This window comes from Elephantulus edwardii, unplaced genomic scaffold (assembly GCF_000299155.1).
Source record: "Elephantulus edwardii isolate Elephantulus edwardi_28Jun2011 unplaced genomic scaffold, EleEdw1.0 scaffold00104, whole genome shotgun sequence".
NCBI classification, from domain to species: Eukaryota; Metazoa; Chordata; class Mammalia; order Macroscelidea; family Macroscelididae; genus Elephantulus; species Elephantulus edwardii.
In genome coordinates this window covers 8740687-8758231 of record NW_006399854.1, presented here as the reverse complement: position 1 = coordinate 8758231, position 17545 = coordinate 8740687, and the positions used below count along the sequence as shown (strand labels likewise).

At 40.8% G+C, this 17545-nt stretch overlaps 1 protein-coding gene across 1 annotated transcript in view; it reads left to right on the top strand.

Annotated features, from left to right (window-relative positions):
• ESR2 (estrogen receptor 2 (ER beta)) overlaps positions 1-17545 on the top strand; it is a 60402-nt gene that overhangs the window by 27163 nt on the left and 15694 nt on the right. Inside the window, exons 5-6 of the mRNA XM_006891830.1 lie at positions 3423-3561; positions 14096-14229. Coding sequence (XP_006891892.1) covers positions 3423-3561; positions 14096-14229 — 273 coding nt within the window. The remainder of the gene's footprint in view (positions 1-3422; positions 3562-14095; positions 14230-17545) is intronic.

Here is a 17545-nt window from a genome sequence, read left to right as displayed (position 1 = left end):
CCCCTTTTGAGCAGTCACACACATCTTGTTCCTGCTTGCTAATTGCAATAGCCCTGTTGTCCTTATCTCGATTCTCTACAGGTTGATTCTCCCTAGTCCTGGTCCTTATAGTGTTCATCATCTGCACAGTCTATTTCAGTTCCCACCGCAACCTCTCAGTCACCCTCATACTTTTCCAGTAACGGTTATAAGACTGTAAGAGCAGTATTTGTCCTTTTTTTAAAAAAAAGTTTTAAATTTTATTATTTGTGTGTATGTACCATCAAATCTGATCTGACTGGTACAGGAGGAGATTGTCCCTCCTTCTCCAGTAGAGCATCTGGTGGATTCGAACCACACCTCTGGGATTGCAGTTCACCTTCTTGCCACTAGGCCACCAGAGCTCCCTACAATTCGTCCTTTTGTGACTGAGTAATTTCACTCAACACAATGCCCTCTAGACTCCCATGTTGTGTCATGTTTTATGAATACTTAATTGTTCTTTAGTGCTGCATGGTATTCCATTGTGTGAATATTCCATAGTGTATCTCTACATTCGTTTGTTGATGGGCATTTGGGTTGTTCATATTTTCTTGCTATTTTGAACTGGAGGTGGTAGAGTGCTGCTCCATCCCATTTGTTTTTCTGATATGGGATCTTATTGAATTTCTTCTGTTACTTCCCTAGCTTTTTCTAATAGTCTGTGAAGTCAGTTCCGACTTATGACAGTCTGCGTGTACCAGAAGGGAGTGCCATTCCATAGGACTTTCGGGGGCTGATTTTTCAGAAATGGATTATCAAGCCTTTTCCTTCCAAAGTGTCTCAGGGCAGACTCAAACTCCTCACCTTTTTAGTTAACATTCTAGTGTGTGAACCATATGTGTCTGAGGTTGTGAGTCAGAAGATTGCCCAACTTTCTCCACAGAGTCACTGGTGAATTTGAGCTTCCAGAGAAGTGTGCAAACTGTGGCTTAGCAGTGCAAGTCCCTACAGACTGTGCCACTAGAACTCCCTTTGATGGGCTTAGGTGATTTAAAACAAAAGCCAGGAAGTCTTGTAGTCTGGGTTTGTTGTCTACTTATCACTTACCTCCTGGGAGGCACAGACAGGTCCTTTGTGTAGCAATGGAAGAGCATGAGCGAAATTCAAGGGAAACAGCAGAATGAATAAACTGAAGTATCTCAGTAGGGCACCCAGCTGCACATGTGAGATTTGATATAATCATTGCAGGAATTCTCAGATGTAGATATTATTGCCCCATTTTCCGTATAAGAAATCCAAAGATTTTAAAAAAACTTAAGCAACCCATTTTTTTAAGTGACTTGCTTTTTCTCCTCAAGTGTGAAGCCTATTCAAACCGGAGCCGCTCCAAGACCATGTGTGTTTGCTCTTTTCTGGTCATACTGCTTCCTCCTTTTATCATGGTCCCTAAGAAGGCAGGGCCCATGATCTCTGCTTTACCTTTGAGAAGGTCTTCTCCCTTGAGATTACATAACTGACTTTCCAAGTCTTTGACAATTCAATGCTCTTTGGTTGGAAGTACTTGCTTCTGTGGTTGTTTGCTTTTTAGGTTAGAATAGCCTAGATTCTATCACTGGATGGGAGATTTTTAAGAACTGGGAATCTATTTGAACCCTGATTATAACATGGGGACTGGCGCTATCCCTTCCACTTCCACCATTAATCCCTGTCCCCAGTCATGGGCTGGATAATACAAGCAAGCTCTCTGACTATGGTCCAACATTTCCTTTCTCAGCAGTGCGGAGACAATATTAGCATATAGTTATCAAAGATTATATACATAAAACAGGGAGCTCTGGTGACCTAATGGTAAGAAGCTGCGTTGCTAACCCAAAGGCATGTGGTTTGAATCCACCAGCTGCTCTGCAGGGGAATGATGGGTAGTCTTCTGCTCTGAGAGTTTCTGCCTCAGGAAACTCATTGGATGGTCAGCTATGAGTAGGTTCCAACTTGACTTGATGGTACTCAACAAAGCAAAGATTGGTTCTGACTTTCCATTCCTCCCTAGCAGGTACCCATTATGAACCCTCATAATGGTTCTTTATAAATTTCTACTTAAACTATATTTGCCTCTAAAAGGGGATAAAGACTGGAAATACTGAGCTTCACAATGTATTTGTAACATAGGGCTTCTGTAGCGAAGTATAACAGAGTAAATGATTTTCACCAACAGAGACCTATTCCTTTAAGGCTCTGGAGACCAGAAGTCTGAATTCAGGGCAGTGGCAGGTCTGTGTTCTCTGTACAGCTCTGGGGAAAGAGCCTGTCTGGATTCAGCCTCTACTGGACATTTCTGCATCATCATCTCATGACCTTCCCCCTCTGTTTTTATGTGTCTTTTTAATAGGACATCTTTTAGATTGGTTTAGGATCTCCTCTACTCCAGTGTGACTTTATGTTAACTAATAGTTTCTTTCTTTCCTTGTTGTGTACCATCGGGTTAGAACCAATTCATAAATGACCCTTCAGGGGGTTTCTCAGAGGCAGTAAATCAAGGGAGAGGAAATTGCACATCTTTCTCCCATGGAACAATTAGGGGATTTGAACTCAGTGCCTTTGGATTGGCAGGGCATCTACTTACCACTAGATCACTGATGCTCTTAAAGACTCTAATTCCAAACAAGGTTACATTCAAAAGTACTGGGTTTGGTTAGGATTCAAACATAATTTTGGGAAGACAAGTTACTGTATGATGCATACCCTTTGCCCACAAATGGATTCTAACTGATAAGGAGAGTAGAACTGCCCCCAGGTTTTCCAAGGCGGTGGTCTTTACCAGAGCAGACAGTGTCACCTTCTCTTGAGAAGTAGCTGGCGAATTCAAACCACAACCTTCCAGTTAGCATCTAACAGAAACGATGACAAAGAACTCCCTCCATGCATAACTCAACTCATTGCTGTTGAATCCGAACCTCCAGCAGATTTTCAAAGGCTGTAAGTTGCTCTGGAGGAGATTTCTTATGTTTCTCCCACAAAGTTACTGATGTATTTGAACCTTTAGAAAAGTGTACTCTTTGGGTTAGAAGGTCAGCTCGCTATAGACTATGCACATACCTTAAGTAAAATTTTCTTGCCTTTACTCAGAACTCAGCCACATCTGAATACATGATTTCTTTGAGTTGTTCGTTTTCTTAGCATTTTAAAGCCTTTACTCTTTATTCATTGCCGTCAAGTCAGAATGAGCTCGCTGCTTACCCTTCACTGTGGCTATAAACAGCACAGGAGGAGACGGCTCATCTTTTCCCCTCGGAGCTGCTGGTGAATTCAAGCTGCGGCGAGGGTCAGTCTTTGGATTATCAGCTCAACTCTCTGTGGATTAGGCCACGAGAGCTCCCTTTAAAGAACTTACTGTTTCGGTTTTTACCAAAGCAGGATGCTGAGGAGGAGAGTGGGTTTGTCTCACAGCCTCTTGCGTTCCCCAGGCTTTGTGGAGCTCAGTCTGTACGACCAAGTGAGGCTCTTGGAGAGCTGCTGGATGGAGGTGTTAATGCTGGGGCTGATGTGGCGCTCAATCAACCATCCCGGCAAGCTCATCTTTGCTCCAGACCTCATTCTGGACAGGTGAGAAAATATTCAATGTGTTTCTTCTCCAGTATGTTTGAGCAAAGTGCTTACTGAGTGGGAACAGGATCCTAAGTGCTGCAATTAAAATCTCACACATATTGAAGGATGAGAATGTCATCCGCCCTTCACTGGGTCAAGAACTGTAGAGAGAGCTCAAGCATTGGGTGTCCTGTGACTCAGCTTTATCTTATAAGGCAGCAGAATCTGTGGATCAGGGCCGTAACAGCCGCCTGTGACCTTCAGGGTATGTGGTCCATATTAGACCTTTCTACATTTTTAGTTTAAACTTTCAAGATACCCTGATTGTCTTTCTGTAGAGACCAGTGAGCTGGACAGTTGGTAAATATGTCAAATTGGTTTGAATAGGTTTTCATTCACCCTAACAGAGGATACTAGTGATTAAGTAGTAGAGTTTTCATCTTCTGGGAAAATCAGTTCCTAATGTGGATAGTGCTGCTCATATATAGATAGCATCCATCTGCCTGTGGAGTCTTGCATGTTGCTATCTTATTAAAAGGCTTCAGAGAACTTCCAGGCTAAGTAGAACGGCTCTGTGGTCTACTTCTGCAGGCCACAGGTGGCTGTATGGTCCTGACCCATGGATAACACTATGAACTCTAATGGACCTATCCTACTGCGCTTGAGTCTACCCCAAGTGGACACAGTAATAGCTTACCCTGATGCATGTGCTATGCATTGTTTATTGCTTTAGGAAGGAAAGATACGGTTATTAAAACCAGTTGAATGTTAACAGAAATTGGTGGATGATGGTACTAATGAATAACTTGCTTACATTTAAAGATGGCATAGAAAAGAAGTCAAAGAAATTGACTTAAATGACCAAGTCAGTGAACTGTTGTTTTTGGAAGGAAAACTGGACTATCCAATAACTCTCAAAATTTTTTGAGAAAAAGCATGAATAACACTCTCTTGGTATAAATTTGATCAGCTTGAAAATTCCCCATGGAAATAGATTTTCCTCTTATGTTTAAAAACAAGTTTAATTCAGTTGTGTCTTGTGCATCTGAGAGCTGAATAATGAATAAAGAGAACTGGAGAAGAATTGATGCCTCTGAATTGTGCTGTTGGTGAAGAGTATTGAATATACATACCATGGACAGCCAAGAGAACTAGTCTGTCTTGAAGGAGGTACAACCACTGTTCTTTAGAGACAAGGATGGTCAAACTTTTTCTCACAAACTTTGGGCATACTTTCAGGAGGAGTTGGTCCTTGGAGAGAAGCAGCCCTTAGAGAGAGAGCTGGGAAAGGTAGAGAATCATTGGAAAAGAGAAAGACCCTCAATGCAGTGGATTCCACAGGGGACTTAAGCATGACAGTGAGCGGGAAGATGGTGCAGGACAGGGCCGACCTGTTCATAGCATATGACTATGAGGCCTAGTCGATAATGGCTCCTAACAATAACAAGGTGACATGTGTCCTCGATAGAACTAGGCCTGCCTTTTAGCAAAGTAATAGAAAAGAGAAAAAAATAATTGCTTTACAAATTGCTTCTGATAGGCTCATAATATTGTCTGTATTATAAATATTAGAAAGTTTTATGTTTTATGTGAATCTAATAGATTGGCTATGGAAAAGGATTTCTTGGGAATTTGAAATTTGTTCCTGTTGAGCAAGTAGCTTTTTATATGCCTGCTAGTGTTTGTTTTTTGCTGCAATCCTTACTTTTAAAAAACACATTAACTTTAAGAAGTCCAGGACTTCAATCCTAAGATTCACCAGTTTGTTAGTGTTTTTATTTTGCATATCAAGGTACTTTTATCAAATAGGCAATTATCCGGAGAAATTGCTTATTCATGGGGAGTTAAGTGTGTTAGAGATTGTAAGGGTAGCACAGGATAGGACAGGGTTCAGATCTGTTGTTCTTAGGACACCTAATGACAACAAATAACAACAAGGCTCACCTTGGAACTATACCCCTATTTCCTCCCGATATCCTTTCATTGTCTTGAACTCTGCTGTCCATTGACATCTGGTGATTACTAATCCTCCCTAGCCATGAGACATTGTTCTATATAGAGTAACTTCTTGAAAACCTGGTCTGAAGCAAAACTGTTTCAAATAAGTTCCTGGAGCATGCATGGAAATACCACTTTGTGACCAAGAGCTGATCTTCCCAAGTAAGAAGTACAGTAAACACGTTGCCGCAAACTTTTAAAATTGACCACCGTGCTTAGAAACACATTTGCCATCATTTGCGGTGATGTGTTAATGACTAAACAAGGAAATTGAACCAGGAAACTTTGCTCCACAGTGCATGTGTACCATCCCATAATAAGTGTTATCTCTTAATCCAGAAACTTCTGTAACAACATCCAATTTGAAGAGCCAGGTGCATGCATACATCCTCTCTATGGGGGCATTTTTTGGTTCCTCACCTTACCTTATGAATAAATATGAAACACCCTTCACCTCTTTATAAAACCCCAAATTATTTTATCCATGGGCTAGTGTTGCTTTGTTCCTCCATGCCTCCTTGTGCAAAATAGTTTTACTTTGCCAAGTGGTTTTCCTAGAAAACCTTTTTCTGTACTTTCATAGAATGGTTGTTTTTTTTTTTAACAAATTGAAGAATCATGACCCATAACGGAGTCAATCTTCTAATGAATCATTTCACCAAATAATAATCTTTACACCACTTGAAAAATGACTGTCTTTTGTGGGATTTCCCTATTAGAGTTCCATCAAGACTAGCATAATATATAAGCAGTAAATACAAACTAGCCCATTGAAGATTCTGAGATTGTAATTTCTGTTTCCCTTTAATACTTGTTGAGGGTTCTGTAGAGAGGAAACTGAAGCTACTGTGAATGAGAAAAAAATTGGTTATCTTGACTTATTCTCACCAGGTAGTTCTTTTAGTAACTACTTCTTGTTGATTGCCTTCAAGTGGAGCATGACTCATGTTGTTGTTGTTGTTGTTATGTGCTGTCGAGTCATTTGCGACTCATAGCGACCCCCTGTACAACAGCTCTAAACCCTGCTCTGTCCTGTGCCAATCTCACTGCCTCTGACACACCCATCCCGATTACCCCAGTCACTGAATCAGTTCACCTCATAGAGGGTCTTCCCCTCCTACGCTGTCCCTCCACTCTGCCCAGCATGATGTCCCTCTCTAAAGACCTGTCTCTCCTTACAACATGTCCAAAGTATGTCAGACGAAGCCCCAGAATCCTTGCCTCCAAGGAGCAGCCTGGTTTAATCCTCTCTACAATGAATCTGTTTTCTTGGCAGTCCATGGTACATTCAGTACTCTTCTCCAGCACCACAGCTCAAAGGCGTCAATTCTCCTTCTATCCTCCCTAGTCATTGTCCAACTCTCTGATGCATAACAAGTGATTACAAAAACCATGGCCTGTATCAGGCGCACCTTAGTCTCCAGAGAGACACCGTTGCTCTTGAGTACTTTAGAGAGGTCCCTAACAGCAGACTTTCCCATCGCAGTACATTTTTTTATTTCCTGGCTACTGGTGCCAAGAGTATTGACCGTGGAGCCGAGCAGACTGAAGCTGTGAACAATCTCAATCTCTTCACCATCCATCCTGATGCTACCGATTGGTCCATGGTGAGAATTTTTGTCTTCTTGACATTGAGCCTCAGTCCATATTGAAGGCTGCAGTCCTTGACCCTCTGCAGCAAGTGCATGAGGTCCTCCTCAGTTTCCGTGAGCAGGGTTGTGTCATCTGCATAACGCAGATTGTTGATAGATCATCCATCAGTCCTAACGCCACGCTTCTCATAGAGCCCAGCCTCTCGGATAATCTGCTCTGCATACAGGTTGAAAAGGTATGGAGACAGGACACATCCCTGGCGTACACCCTTCCCAATTTTGAACCATACAGTGTTGCCCTGCTCTGTTCTGACGACTGCCTCTTGGTCCAAGTATAGGTTTCGCATTAGCACGATTAAATGTTCTGGGATTCCCATTCTTCTCAGAGTCAGCCACAGTTTGTTATGATCCATGCAGTCAAATGCCTTTGTGTAATCAATGAAACACAGATAGACATTCTTCTGGTATTCTCTGCTTTCAGCTAAGATCCATCTAACATCAGCTACAATATCCCTAGTACCATGACCCCTTCTAAATCCAGCCTGGATTTCTGGCAATTCTCTGCTGATGTACTGTTCCAGTCGTTTTTGGATAATCTTCAGTAGAATCTTGCTTGCATGTGAAATCAATGATATTGTTCTGTAGTTACCACACTCAGTTGGGTCGCCCTTCTTTGGGGTGGGAACAAATATAGACCTCTTCCAGTCAGTTGGCCAAGTGGTTATTCTCCAGATTTCTTGGCACAACTTGGTGAGCACATCCAGGGCAGCATCTGTTAGCTGAAATATGTCAATTGGTATACCATCTATTCTGGGAGCCTTATTTTTTGCTATTTCCTTCAAAGCAGCTTGAACTTCTGCCGCCATCACCATAGGCTCCGGCTCAAATGCTATTTCATTAAATTCTTCTGTATCTGCCAATTCCTTTCGATACAATGACTCAGTATATTCCTTCCATCTTCTTTTGATACCTCCTTTAACATTCTGCCTAAAGCATCCTTGATTGTAGCAACTTGAGGTTTGAATTTGTTCTTCAGTTCCTTGAGCTTAAGAAATTCTGAACGAGAAAGGCCTGAAGCCTTTGTATAACGATCGTTCAAAGTTCATAGATTTTCTAGAGGCATGCAGTTTAGGAAGTGGATGTCACTCCTGCTTCCAAATTAGTAACTGCTGGAAATTCAAGGTCTACTATCAAATCTGTGCTTCTATTTGCTAAACAGTGTGCCAAGACATTTGAGGAAGCTCTGCTCTGGTGGCCTAGTGGTAAGGAGTTGCACTGCCATCCCACAAGTACATGATTCAAATCTACCAGCTGCTCCAAGGGAGAAAGACAATCTACTCCTGTGTGATTTACAGACTTTGAAAACCTGCTGCTGGGGTAAGCTAGGAATCGGCGAGTCTGGCATACAGCAACAAAAACAAAAGACATTTATATCTTTAGCATCACCAAGAACCTGTCAAATATTAAATGTTATAAGAGAGTCTCTAGAAATTTGTCTCGTGGCTTGGACTCCATTGTTGGTGTTTACAGAGTTCTGGGGAATCACTTTTTGGTCGTGAATGGTTGGAGTATATATTCACATTAGATGCTTACATACTGACTTTTCTTTGTGATATTTGTTGTTGTGTGCTTCCATCAGTTTGGAGTTGACTCATAGCTGACCCTCAGGCAGGTTTTCAGAAGTCTTCTTCATCCTGTGTCTTCCTCCACCCTTCCAAACATGACATTCTTTTCCAAGGACCGATCCCTCTTGGCCACATGTCCAAAGCATATGAGACAGAGCTTCAAAATCTCAGCCTCTAAGGAGAAACTTGGTTTCACCCTCTCCAAGACAAAACTTTGTTTTCTTGGAAGTCCGTGTTATATTTAAAACTCTTCTCCAGCACCACAGCTCTAAGGCATTGATTCTTTTTCTGTCATCCTTAGTCATTGTCAGCTCTCTGATGCATAGCAAGGAATTGTGAAGACCATACTCTCTAGACTGACATCATTGCTTTTCAGTACTTTGGAGAGTTCCCTGACAGCAGGCTTTCCCAATTAATCTTTTGATTTCCCAACTGCTGGTGCCAAGAGTATGATTGTGGAGCCGAGCAAGCTTTAACTGTTAACAACCTCAATCACGGTGCTGCCAGTTGGCCCAGTAATGAGCATCTTTGTCTTCTTGATGTTGAGCTTCAGTCCATATTGAAGTCCTTGACCTTCTGCAGCAAGCGTTTCAGATCTTCTTCAGTTTCAGCAAGCAAGATTGTGTCATCTGCATAATGTAGGTTGTTGATGAGTCTTGCTTCAATCCTTATGCCATATTCCTCCTCATAAAGCTCAGCTTCCCAAATGATCTGTTCTGCATATAGATTGAAAAGGTATGGAGACAGGCTGGATCTCTGACGCACTCCTTTGCTGATTTTGAACCAGGCAGTGTTTCCTTGCTCTGTTCTGAGGACTGCTTCCTGGTCCAAGTATAGGTTTTGCCTAAGCACAATCAAGTGTTCTGGGATTCCCATTTTCCTCCAGGTTAGCCACAATTCAGGTCAGGATAGATTTATCAAATCCTTTTCATGTGTTAAGCCTCGAGCCCCTGCCCCGCCTCTCCCACTGGCACATACCTGCTGAGTTAACTGTGGTTTACTGTAACACAGGTATGCTGCCAAAAGATCTAGCTTGTAGGTAATATTTTGCTTCAAAATAAAATCTATTTCTTATAATGGAGTAGATTTTTTAAATAAAGAAGTAATTATCAAATAGTGACAGATTTCACTAGCAGTTTTTATTTAAGACCTGTTTATGGACATATGGTATAAAAAAGTTACTTTTCATTAATAGGCTGATTTGAGATTTTTTTTAAAATTTGAGATATTTTAACATTTGAGTTTTATGTTGTCTGGGTATTATGGTTATGATAAGAGTCCAGAATGAAGGTTGCATAGTGGAGTGTACTCAGGGCGAGGGGAGGGGCATTCAATACCAATAATTTTTCTTTTTCTTTTCAAAGAGAAGAGCAAACTGGGGGGGAGGGGTGGGCAGGGAGAAAAATGCAACAATGAAAGCATGGAAATCCAAAATCTCTGTAAACGTTTATTAAAATTAATTTAAAAAAATAAAAATTTTTTAAAAAGAAAATGAAATAGAAATTTAAGAAAAATATTTTCATTGTTTCAGTTTCTTAACCCATTACTTATTTTAAATCCATGGTTATAAAATAAATGAAGTGTTTTTCATCGATTTGTTATTATTTTTTTTTTTAGCTGAATTAGCGAAGTTTATTTCGAGCTCGAACCCGGGCTCCCACGTGCTGACACAGCAGCATCCACCTGAGAGCCCGATTTGTTATTTTAAAGTCCTTCTCAAATCTGTTCTGCTTAACTCAAATTAAGACTTGATAGCACCTTGTTACCCTGGTGTGTCTCACAAGTTCTCCAGAAATGTACTTGATTTTTACAGCCTGCAAATGAGTGAAATATCCTGACTTTGCCACACCGTGAATGAAGTGGTTGGCTGGTACAGTGCTAAGAAGAAAGCCCTCAGATCTAGCTCTTTAGAATTGGTTTAGAACTTTACTTTTTCTATGAGCTATTTATGTTCTGATTACTATGAGTTGAGCATTGGGCTGCTAATCAAAAGGTCGGTGGTTTGAACCCATTCTGTGGGAGAATGATTACGCAGTCTGCTCCCTGAAAGATCTGTGGCCTCAGGCACCCTGGAGGCCAATTATCCTCAGAACTACAGGGTTGAATGAGTTGGAATTGACTTGAAAACAAGATTTTAATGGAAGTTTATAAAGAACTTGGGTTTCTATTCATTCATTTGTTGCACATTTTCCTCCCTGTCCCCCCTCCCCCTCAGTTCTCTTTTTCTTTGGGGAAAAAAACTTCTTTCATTGTTATACAATCATTTCCCGCCCCCCACCCCCCCCTTTACTATGCAGTTCTTATTCTGGACTCTTGTCATGCCAGTAATACCGAATCATATATTTCTTTTATACAGTTCTCTCCCTTGTCTGTTTCAATGCTGTGTATATTATTTATTCCTTCTTTTCTAAGTTTTCTCTCCAACCCCCAAATCAGTCCTGTTCTGTAACTGCATTATGCAGTATTTATCTTTTTGTCACTGAGGTATTTCACTGATGCCTTGGAATGTAAGAGATCTCTCTCTGTTACTGAAATATTAATTTACAAACTTTCACTAATGGTGATATTTTTTAACAAGAGAAAATGATAGTAATTTCAATATTTAGAGATCAGAGTTTGGCACATATTGCAACTCTGAAAAACAGTGTTTGAAGACTTCAGATGACCCCTTACCACACGGACTGTGCTGGAGGAGGGGGAAGCGGCTCATAATCCCACCTCCGACTGACACTGACACTCTTGAAAGAATAAATAGCCAAAATATGAAACCATCAAGGGGACTCTGGTGGCATAGTAGAGTTGTGCTGCCAACGTAAAGGTAAGTGGTTTGAATCCACTAGCAGCTTGGAGGGAGGCAGAGTGTTGGTTAGGCTCCTCCCACGTGATTTAAAGCCTCTGAAAACCTGCTGGAGAGTCAGTTATGAGTTGGTTGACCTAGATGGCACATAACAACAACAATTAAATGATTAATGCAAGACTTGGTGTCTTTTGTTTTATTCTCCTCAGAGATATTTTAAAGACATTTCTTAGTATCAGACATTCTCAAGCCCAATAATTAATTGTCCCCACACAAGGTGACTTGACAATGTGACAGGAGGGATATTCTGTGAACAAATATTTCTTGTGCGTCTGCTATGTGCTGGGTGTGATTTATCCTTACAGACAGCCTATGCCAGGCTGCTTGGAATAGTCTAGAACAGAGAGGGGAGATGGAGTGAGAGGGTTTGGAGCAAGTTTGACATCTTTCACAGGTTTGGGTAGCATTTGCCTAGGAAGCTTGGTGGTATGTAGTCCATAGCAAGTTGTGTTTCTGACCCAGAGGCTCTGGCTCTCTGATGGTTTGGATCCACAGCAGTTCCATGAGAGAAAGATAGACAGTCTGCCTTTGTGTGATTTATAGCCTTGGGGATTCTTGGGAGGGTCAGTTATGAGTTCGTTCTGCCCTGATGACCATGAGGTTTTTTATTGGTGTTTGTGGTTGGTTTGTTGTTTGGTTTGGTTTTTTAAATTTTTGTTTTGTTTTGATTCTCAGAGATGGGCTTTACCTGCCTACTAGCAACTTATAGGAGGCACTAGAGTCTTATGACTCAAGCACTTTGGAAAGCCTGGATTGATCAAGAGTAAGCAGTTTCTATGGTTAAAGCTACTGTTGGTGAATTTTTGAAATTGAGAAAGCCCCGGACTGCTGGATTCAGTAGCACCATTCTTAAAGGTGTCTTCTCAAAATAGGAGGCACCCATAAGTGTCAGTTTACTTGGATTTTTCCAAGAGCCCTTTCCCAGCTTCACCATTACTAGAAATGCCTTGGGATAGAGGAAGGATGCAGATCTCTGCTGGTTTTTCGGTAGATCGCAGGCTGCCTGTAGTGTATGGTCTTCCTCATTAACACACTGTATGTTTTATCCTCGAGGGATGCATAGAGTGTCTCATTTTAATAAGAAGCACCTTATCTAGGGCTGGTTGCTAAAAGGGACTCAAAATGAAAACCACTGTCCTTTCTGTGGGCTCGCTGTAAGCTTTAAAGGGCAAATGAAGATTTTTGTGGCTCCAGCATTTCTACTACTGATGACAGTAGAAGTTGTTGAGAGCAGTGTGGTGGAATAATAATGTGTGTCTCACGGAAGTGAATGCAAGCTGGTCTTTTCTAGGTAAAGTTCATGTAATTTAATTTAAGAAGTATACTTTGAAATTAGTTTTGTGAAGGAGTGATTGAAGTAATTTTGAATATATAGTTCATTTAGAGTTTGTGTAAAACATTTGCTTACCAATAATCTCTAGCAACCAAGAAAGGTCTGCATTTCCATTTTTACCTTTCTTTCTTGATTCTTTTGTATTTTGGTACCATCAGGTTAGTTTTCTATTTTAATCTATCCTATTTTATTATCATGTATTTGTACATCACTTTAGTCCCTCCCTTTGGATTTAAATTTATCATAGTTATAACACCCTTTCCCAATTGTCACTAAAAGAATAGAATGTCTCATTTTAATAATAAATGTCTCTTCTAATGCTAACTGGTTGAAACAGTTGAGACTGAAAATCAACAGAAAAGGCATTTCTTTAGGAAAGTATTTAATATTCAGGTAGAAAGAGAATGCAGTTCTAGTGCACTTTTGCTTAAATACTGTTTATTCAAGTGTTTGCTTTAGGGATTTATGCTGAATTCCTTGTCTTCCTTACATAAAGATAATTCTAGTAAGCCATGGTGTTTTCACTTGCTTCATTTACTTGTAAAAATTGGACAATGAATAAAGAAGACCAAAGAAGAATGCATACCTTTGAATGGTGGTGTTGACAGAGTATTGAATGTATCATAGGTTGCCAAAGGAACAGATGAATCTGTCTTGGAAGTGCAGCTAGAGTGCTTCTTAGAAGCAACGATGGTGAGTCGTGGTTGCACTTATTTGGACAAGTTATCAAGCAGGACCTGTCCTTGGAAAAAGATATCATACTTGGAAACCTAGAAGGCCGGTGAAGGAGAGGAAGACCCAATGAGAGGGGTTCATACAAGGACTGCAACAATGAGCAGAGATCTTGAAGATGACACAGGATTGGGCAGGATTTTGTTCTGTTGTTTGTTTTGTTCTCTTGTGTGTAGAGGCTCTTTGAGTCAGAACTGGGTTGGTGGTATCAAACGACGACCACCACCACCACCACAACAACAACAGTAATTTCTTATCACTAGATCTGGTCTTAGTAACATCTTACTAGCTAAAGAATATTTGAAATTGAAAAGAACCTGCTCCTTACTGCTTTTGATGGATGCCTGAAGTTGGCATCATCCTTAAATGGTAGTCTTGGGGAACATTTCTTAAATTTCCAAATGATCTTTTGTAGGGATGAAGGGAAGTGTGTAGAAGGAATTTTGGAAGTCTTCGACATGCTCCTGGCAACAACTTCAAGGTTTCGAGAGTTGAAACTCCAACACAAAGAATATCTCTGTGTCAAGGCCATGATCCTTCTCAACTCCAGTGAGTAACCTCATAGCTGGGTTACAGTTTCTGGGAGAGAAACGCTGTTTCTAGAGTGGTATGCCATTAAGAAAGGATATTGAACTTGGTACTCTATCTAAAAAGGGGAAAGGGCTCCCCCACATCTCCATTTTATTTTATAGAAATTTCAACTGTAGTTAACTTTTGAATGTATATTATTCATTGGGTAAATTAAAAAGTGGCTCAAGTCACTTTGCTGAGACTGAATGTGAAAATGTTACCTTCTAGCCTTTTTTCATGACTAAGCTGTGATGTGTCTTCAGCTGCGGTTTTTTTAACAACTGTATTTATTCATTATTAAATACAAAGTCTTATGATGCAGTCCTGTTTTCATATAGTTCAAAGACTAGGGAGAAGAGAGAAAAAACAAATCATTATATACAGTGATATCAGTGCTATTCTAAAGTACATACGAATTACTAGTGGTAAATAGGGAGTGAGACACTGGGGAGTTACAGAGGGAGATGGAGTTTGAAGGAATCTTTGTAGGTGAATGATATTAGCTATTCAAGAATATGATGGAGACATGGAGCAACGATAGCCCAGAAAGCCTGGAGCTGCAGGACACCTGGTGGAACAGTGAGAAGGTTATGCTGTACATTTTGGCTTGGAAATGCAGCAGCCATTGAAGAAATTTGGGCAGGGGACATGTTACAACTTAGTTTTTGAAACAATAAGAATCTCTGCAATCATATGTGTTGTTAGGTGCTGTCAAGTACAACTCATAGAGACCCTATGAACAACACATATGAACCTTGTCCTATCCTGTGCCATCCTCATGATCTCTGACATACTTGAGCCTATTGCAGTCAGTGTATCTGTCCTTCTTGTTGAGGGTCTTTCTTTCGCCGACCCTCCACCTTTCCAAACACGATGCACCTTTCCAAGGAATATCCTCTCCTAACAACGTGCTCAAAGTGAGTGAGATGAATCTTCATCATTCCTATCTCTAAGGAGCACTCTGGCTACACGTTCTCCATGACATATCTGTTTTTTTGGCAGTCTATGGGATAGTCAGCATTCTTCTCCAACACTCAATGGTGTTAAATCTTCTTCCTATCCTGTTTTATCACTCCACCCTTCTGAGCATGATGTCCTTTTCTAAGGACTGGTTCCTCCTCGCCGTATACCTAAAGTATCTGAGATGGAACCTCAAAATCCTTGCCTCTAAGAGGATTGGCATCCACTTCCTAAACAGCATGCCTTTGAAACTGTGACCTTTGATAAATGGTGATGATTGTGGAAGGGCTTCAGGCCTTTTGTTCAGGGCTTCAGGGTAACTATGAGTTGTGCTCAACTCGATGACAATCAACAACAACACAACAAGGAACAGCTTGAGTTCACCTTCTCCAGAACAGACCTGTTAATGCTATTGACAGTCCATGGTATGTTCAGTATTCTTCAGCAACACAACTCAAAGACATCAATTCTTCTTCTCTCCTCTTTTGTCATTGTCTAGCTCTCTGATGCATAACAGGGACTTGGAAAGACCATGGCCTGGATCAGGCACATCTTAGTCTGAAAACTGACATCGTTCCTCTTTATCATTCCAGAAAGGTCCCTGACAGATTTTCCTAATGCAGTTCCGCTTTCGATTTCCTCACTATTGGTGCCAAGAGTGTTGCTTGTGGAACCAAGCAAGTGGAAATTGTTAACAATCTTAATTGCTTCTCAATCTACCATGATATTGCCACTTGGCCCAGGTTGATAATCTTTGTTTTCTTGATATTGAGCTTCATTCCATGTTGCAAGCTACACTCCAAATGCTTCAGGTCTTCCTCAGTTTCAGCAGCAAGGTTATGTCATCAGCATAATACAGGTTGTTGATGAGTCTTCCTCCAATCCTGATGCCACATTCCTCCTCATAAAGCCTAGCTTCCTGAATGATCGATCTGTTCTGAATGTAGTTTAAAAAGGTATGGAGACAGAATGCCTCTCTGATGTACCTTCCTGATTTTGAATCATGCAGCGTTTACTTGCTCTGTTCTGATGACCACCTCCTGGTCCAAGTATAGGTTTCGCATGAGCACAATCAAGTGTTCTGGGATTCCCATTCTTCTCCAGGTTAGCCACAACCTTATTGTGATCTACACAGTTAAGTGCCTTTGCATAGTCAATAAAACACAGATAGACATTTCTCTGGTACTCTGCTACTTCCTTTAAAACCAGAAAGCCAAATCTCAGTTTACAAAGTGTACCTTATTCTTGGTTCCCCCTTCACCTGGGGACAGCTGATCTTTTCCCTCTCCAGCTTGTACCCATTCCTTGTCTAACACCCTTATACTCTTCCTCTACTGCAGACATGGTTTTGATGAAGAGAAAAGGGAAATTCATAGTCAAGTGCTTCCCAAACTATCAAGCTATTTGTGGTAAAGGATCATTTTTTATTTTTTAATTTTTAATTCTTTATAGAAGTTACTTTTTTTCTTTTTAAATATGGAACACTTCACGAATTTGCGTGTCATCCTTGCGCAGGGGCCATGCTAATCTTCTCTGTATCGTTCCAATTTTAGTATATGTGCTGCCGAAGCGAGCACAGAAGTTACTTTTATAAAATAAGAATGAATTACTAGGAAAAAATGTAAAATCCAGATCCTGGGTTTCTGTTGCTACATTCAACTGATTTTGAATTATTTTACCAGTAATTATAAAAGGTTCTAAATGCTTGCACTTCTACCTATCCCCTTGTGTGCTGATAACAGACTATAGACTATTCTCAGAATCACTCTTGTACAGAGCATGGATGCTGTGCAAGAGATGGGTCGGTCTGGATTGAGGATAGCTAGCACCCTAAGGAAGAGAAAAAGGACATGATAAAAGAATCCAGGGGTACAGATTGACCACCTTTAATGTGCTTCCTAGTTGGATCTCAGTCTGGTCCTGCCTGCCTAGTAGAACGTTCCCCATACTCGATATAGCCCCCATCCTAGTCCCAGACAACAAATAATATGTTGTTAGATGCTATCTAGTTGACTACGCTCATAGCAAGCCTTTGAGCAACAGAGTGAAACCTGGACTTATTATGTCTCATTATCATGCTCAAGTCCATTTTTGTAGTCCCTGTGTCAGTCCTTCTCATTAAGGGCCTTCCTCTTTCACTAACTTTTCCAAGCATGGTGTCTTTTTTCTAAGGACTGCCACCTCCTGGCAACATATTAAAAGTATATGAGATGAAGTTTTGGCATCCTTAGAGGCAAGGATGTTTGTAACAGCTTTATTCACCATCACAAGAACATGAAAACAGCCCAGATGTCCAGCCACAACTGAATGGATTGAGAAGTTATGGTACATTCAC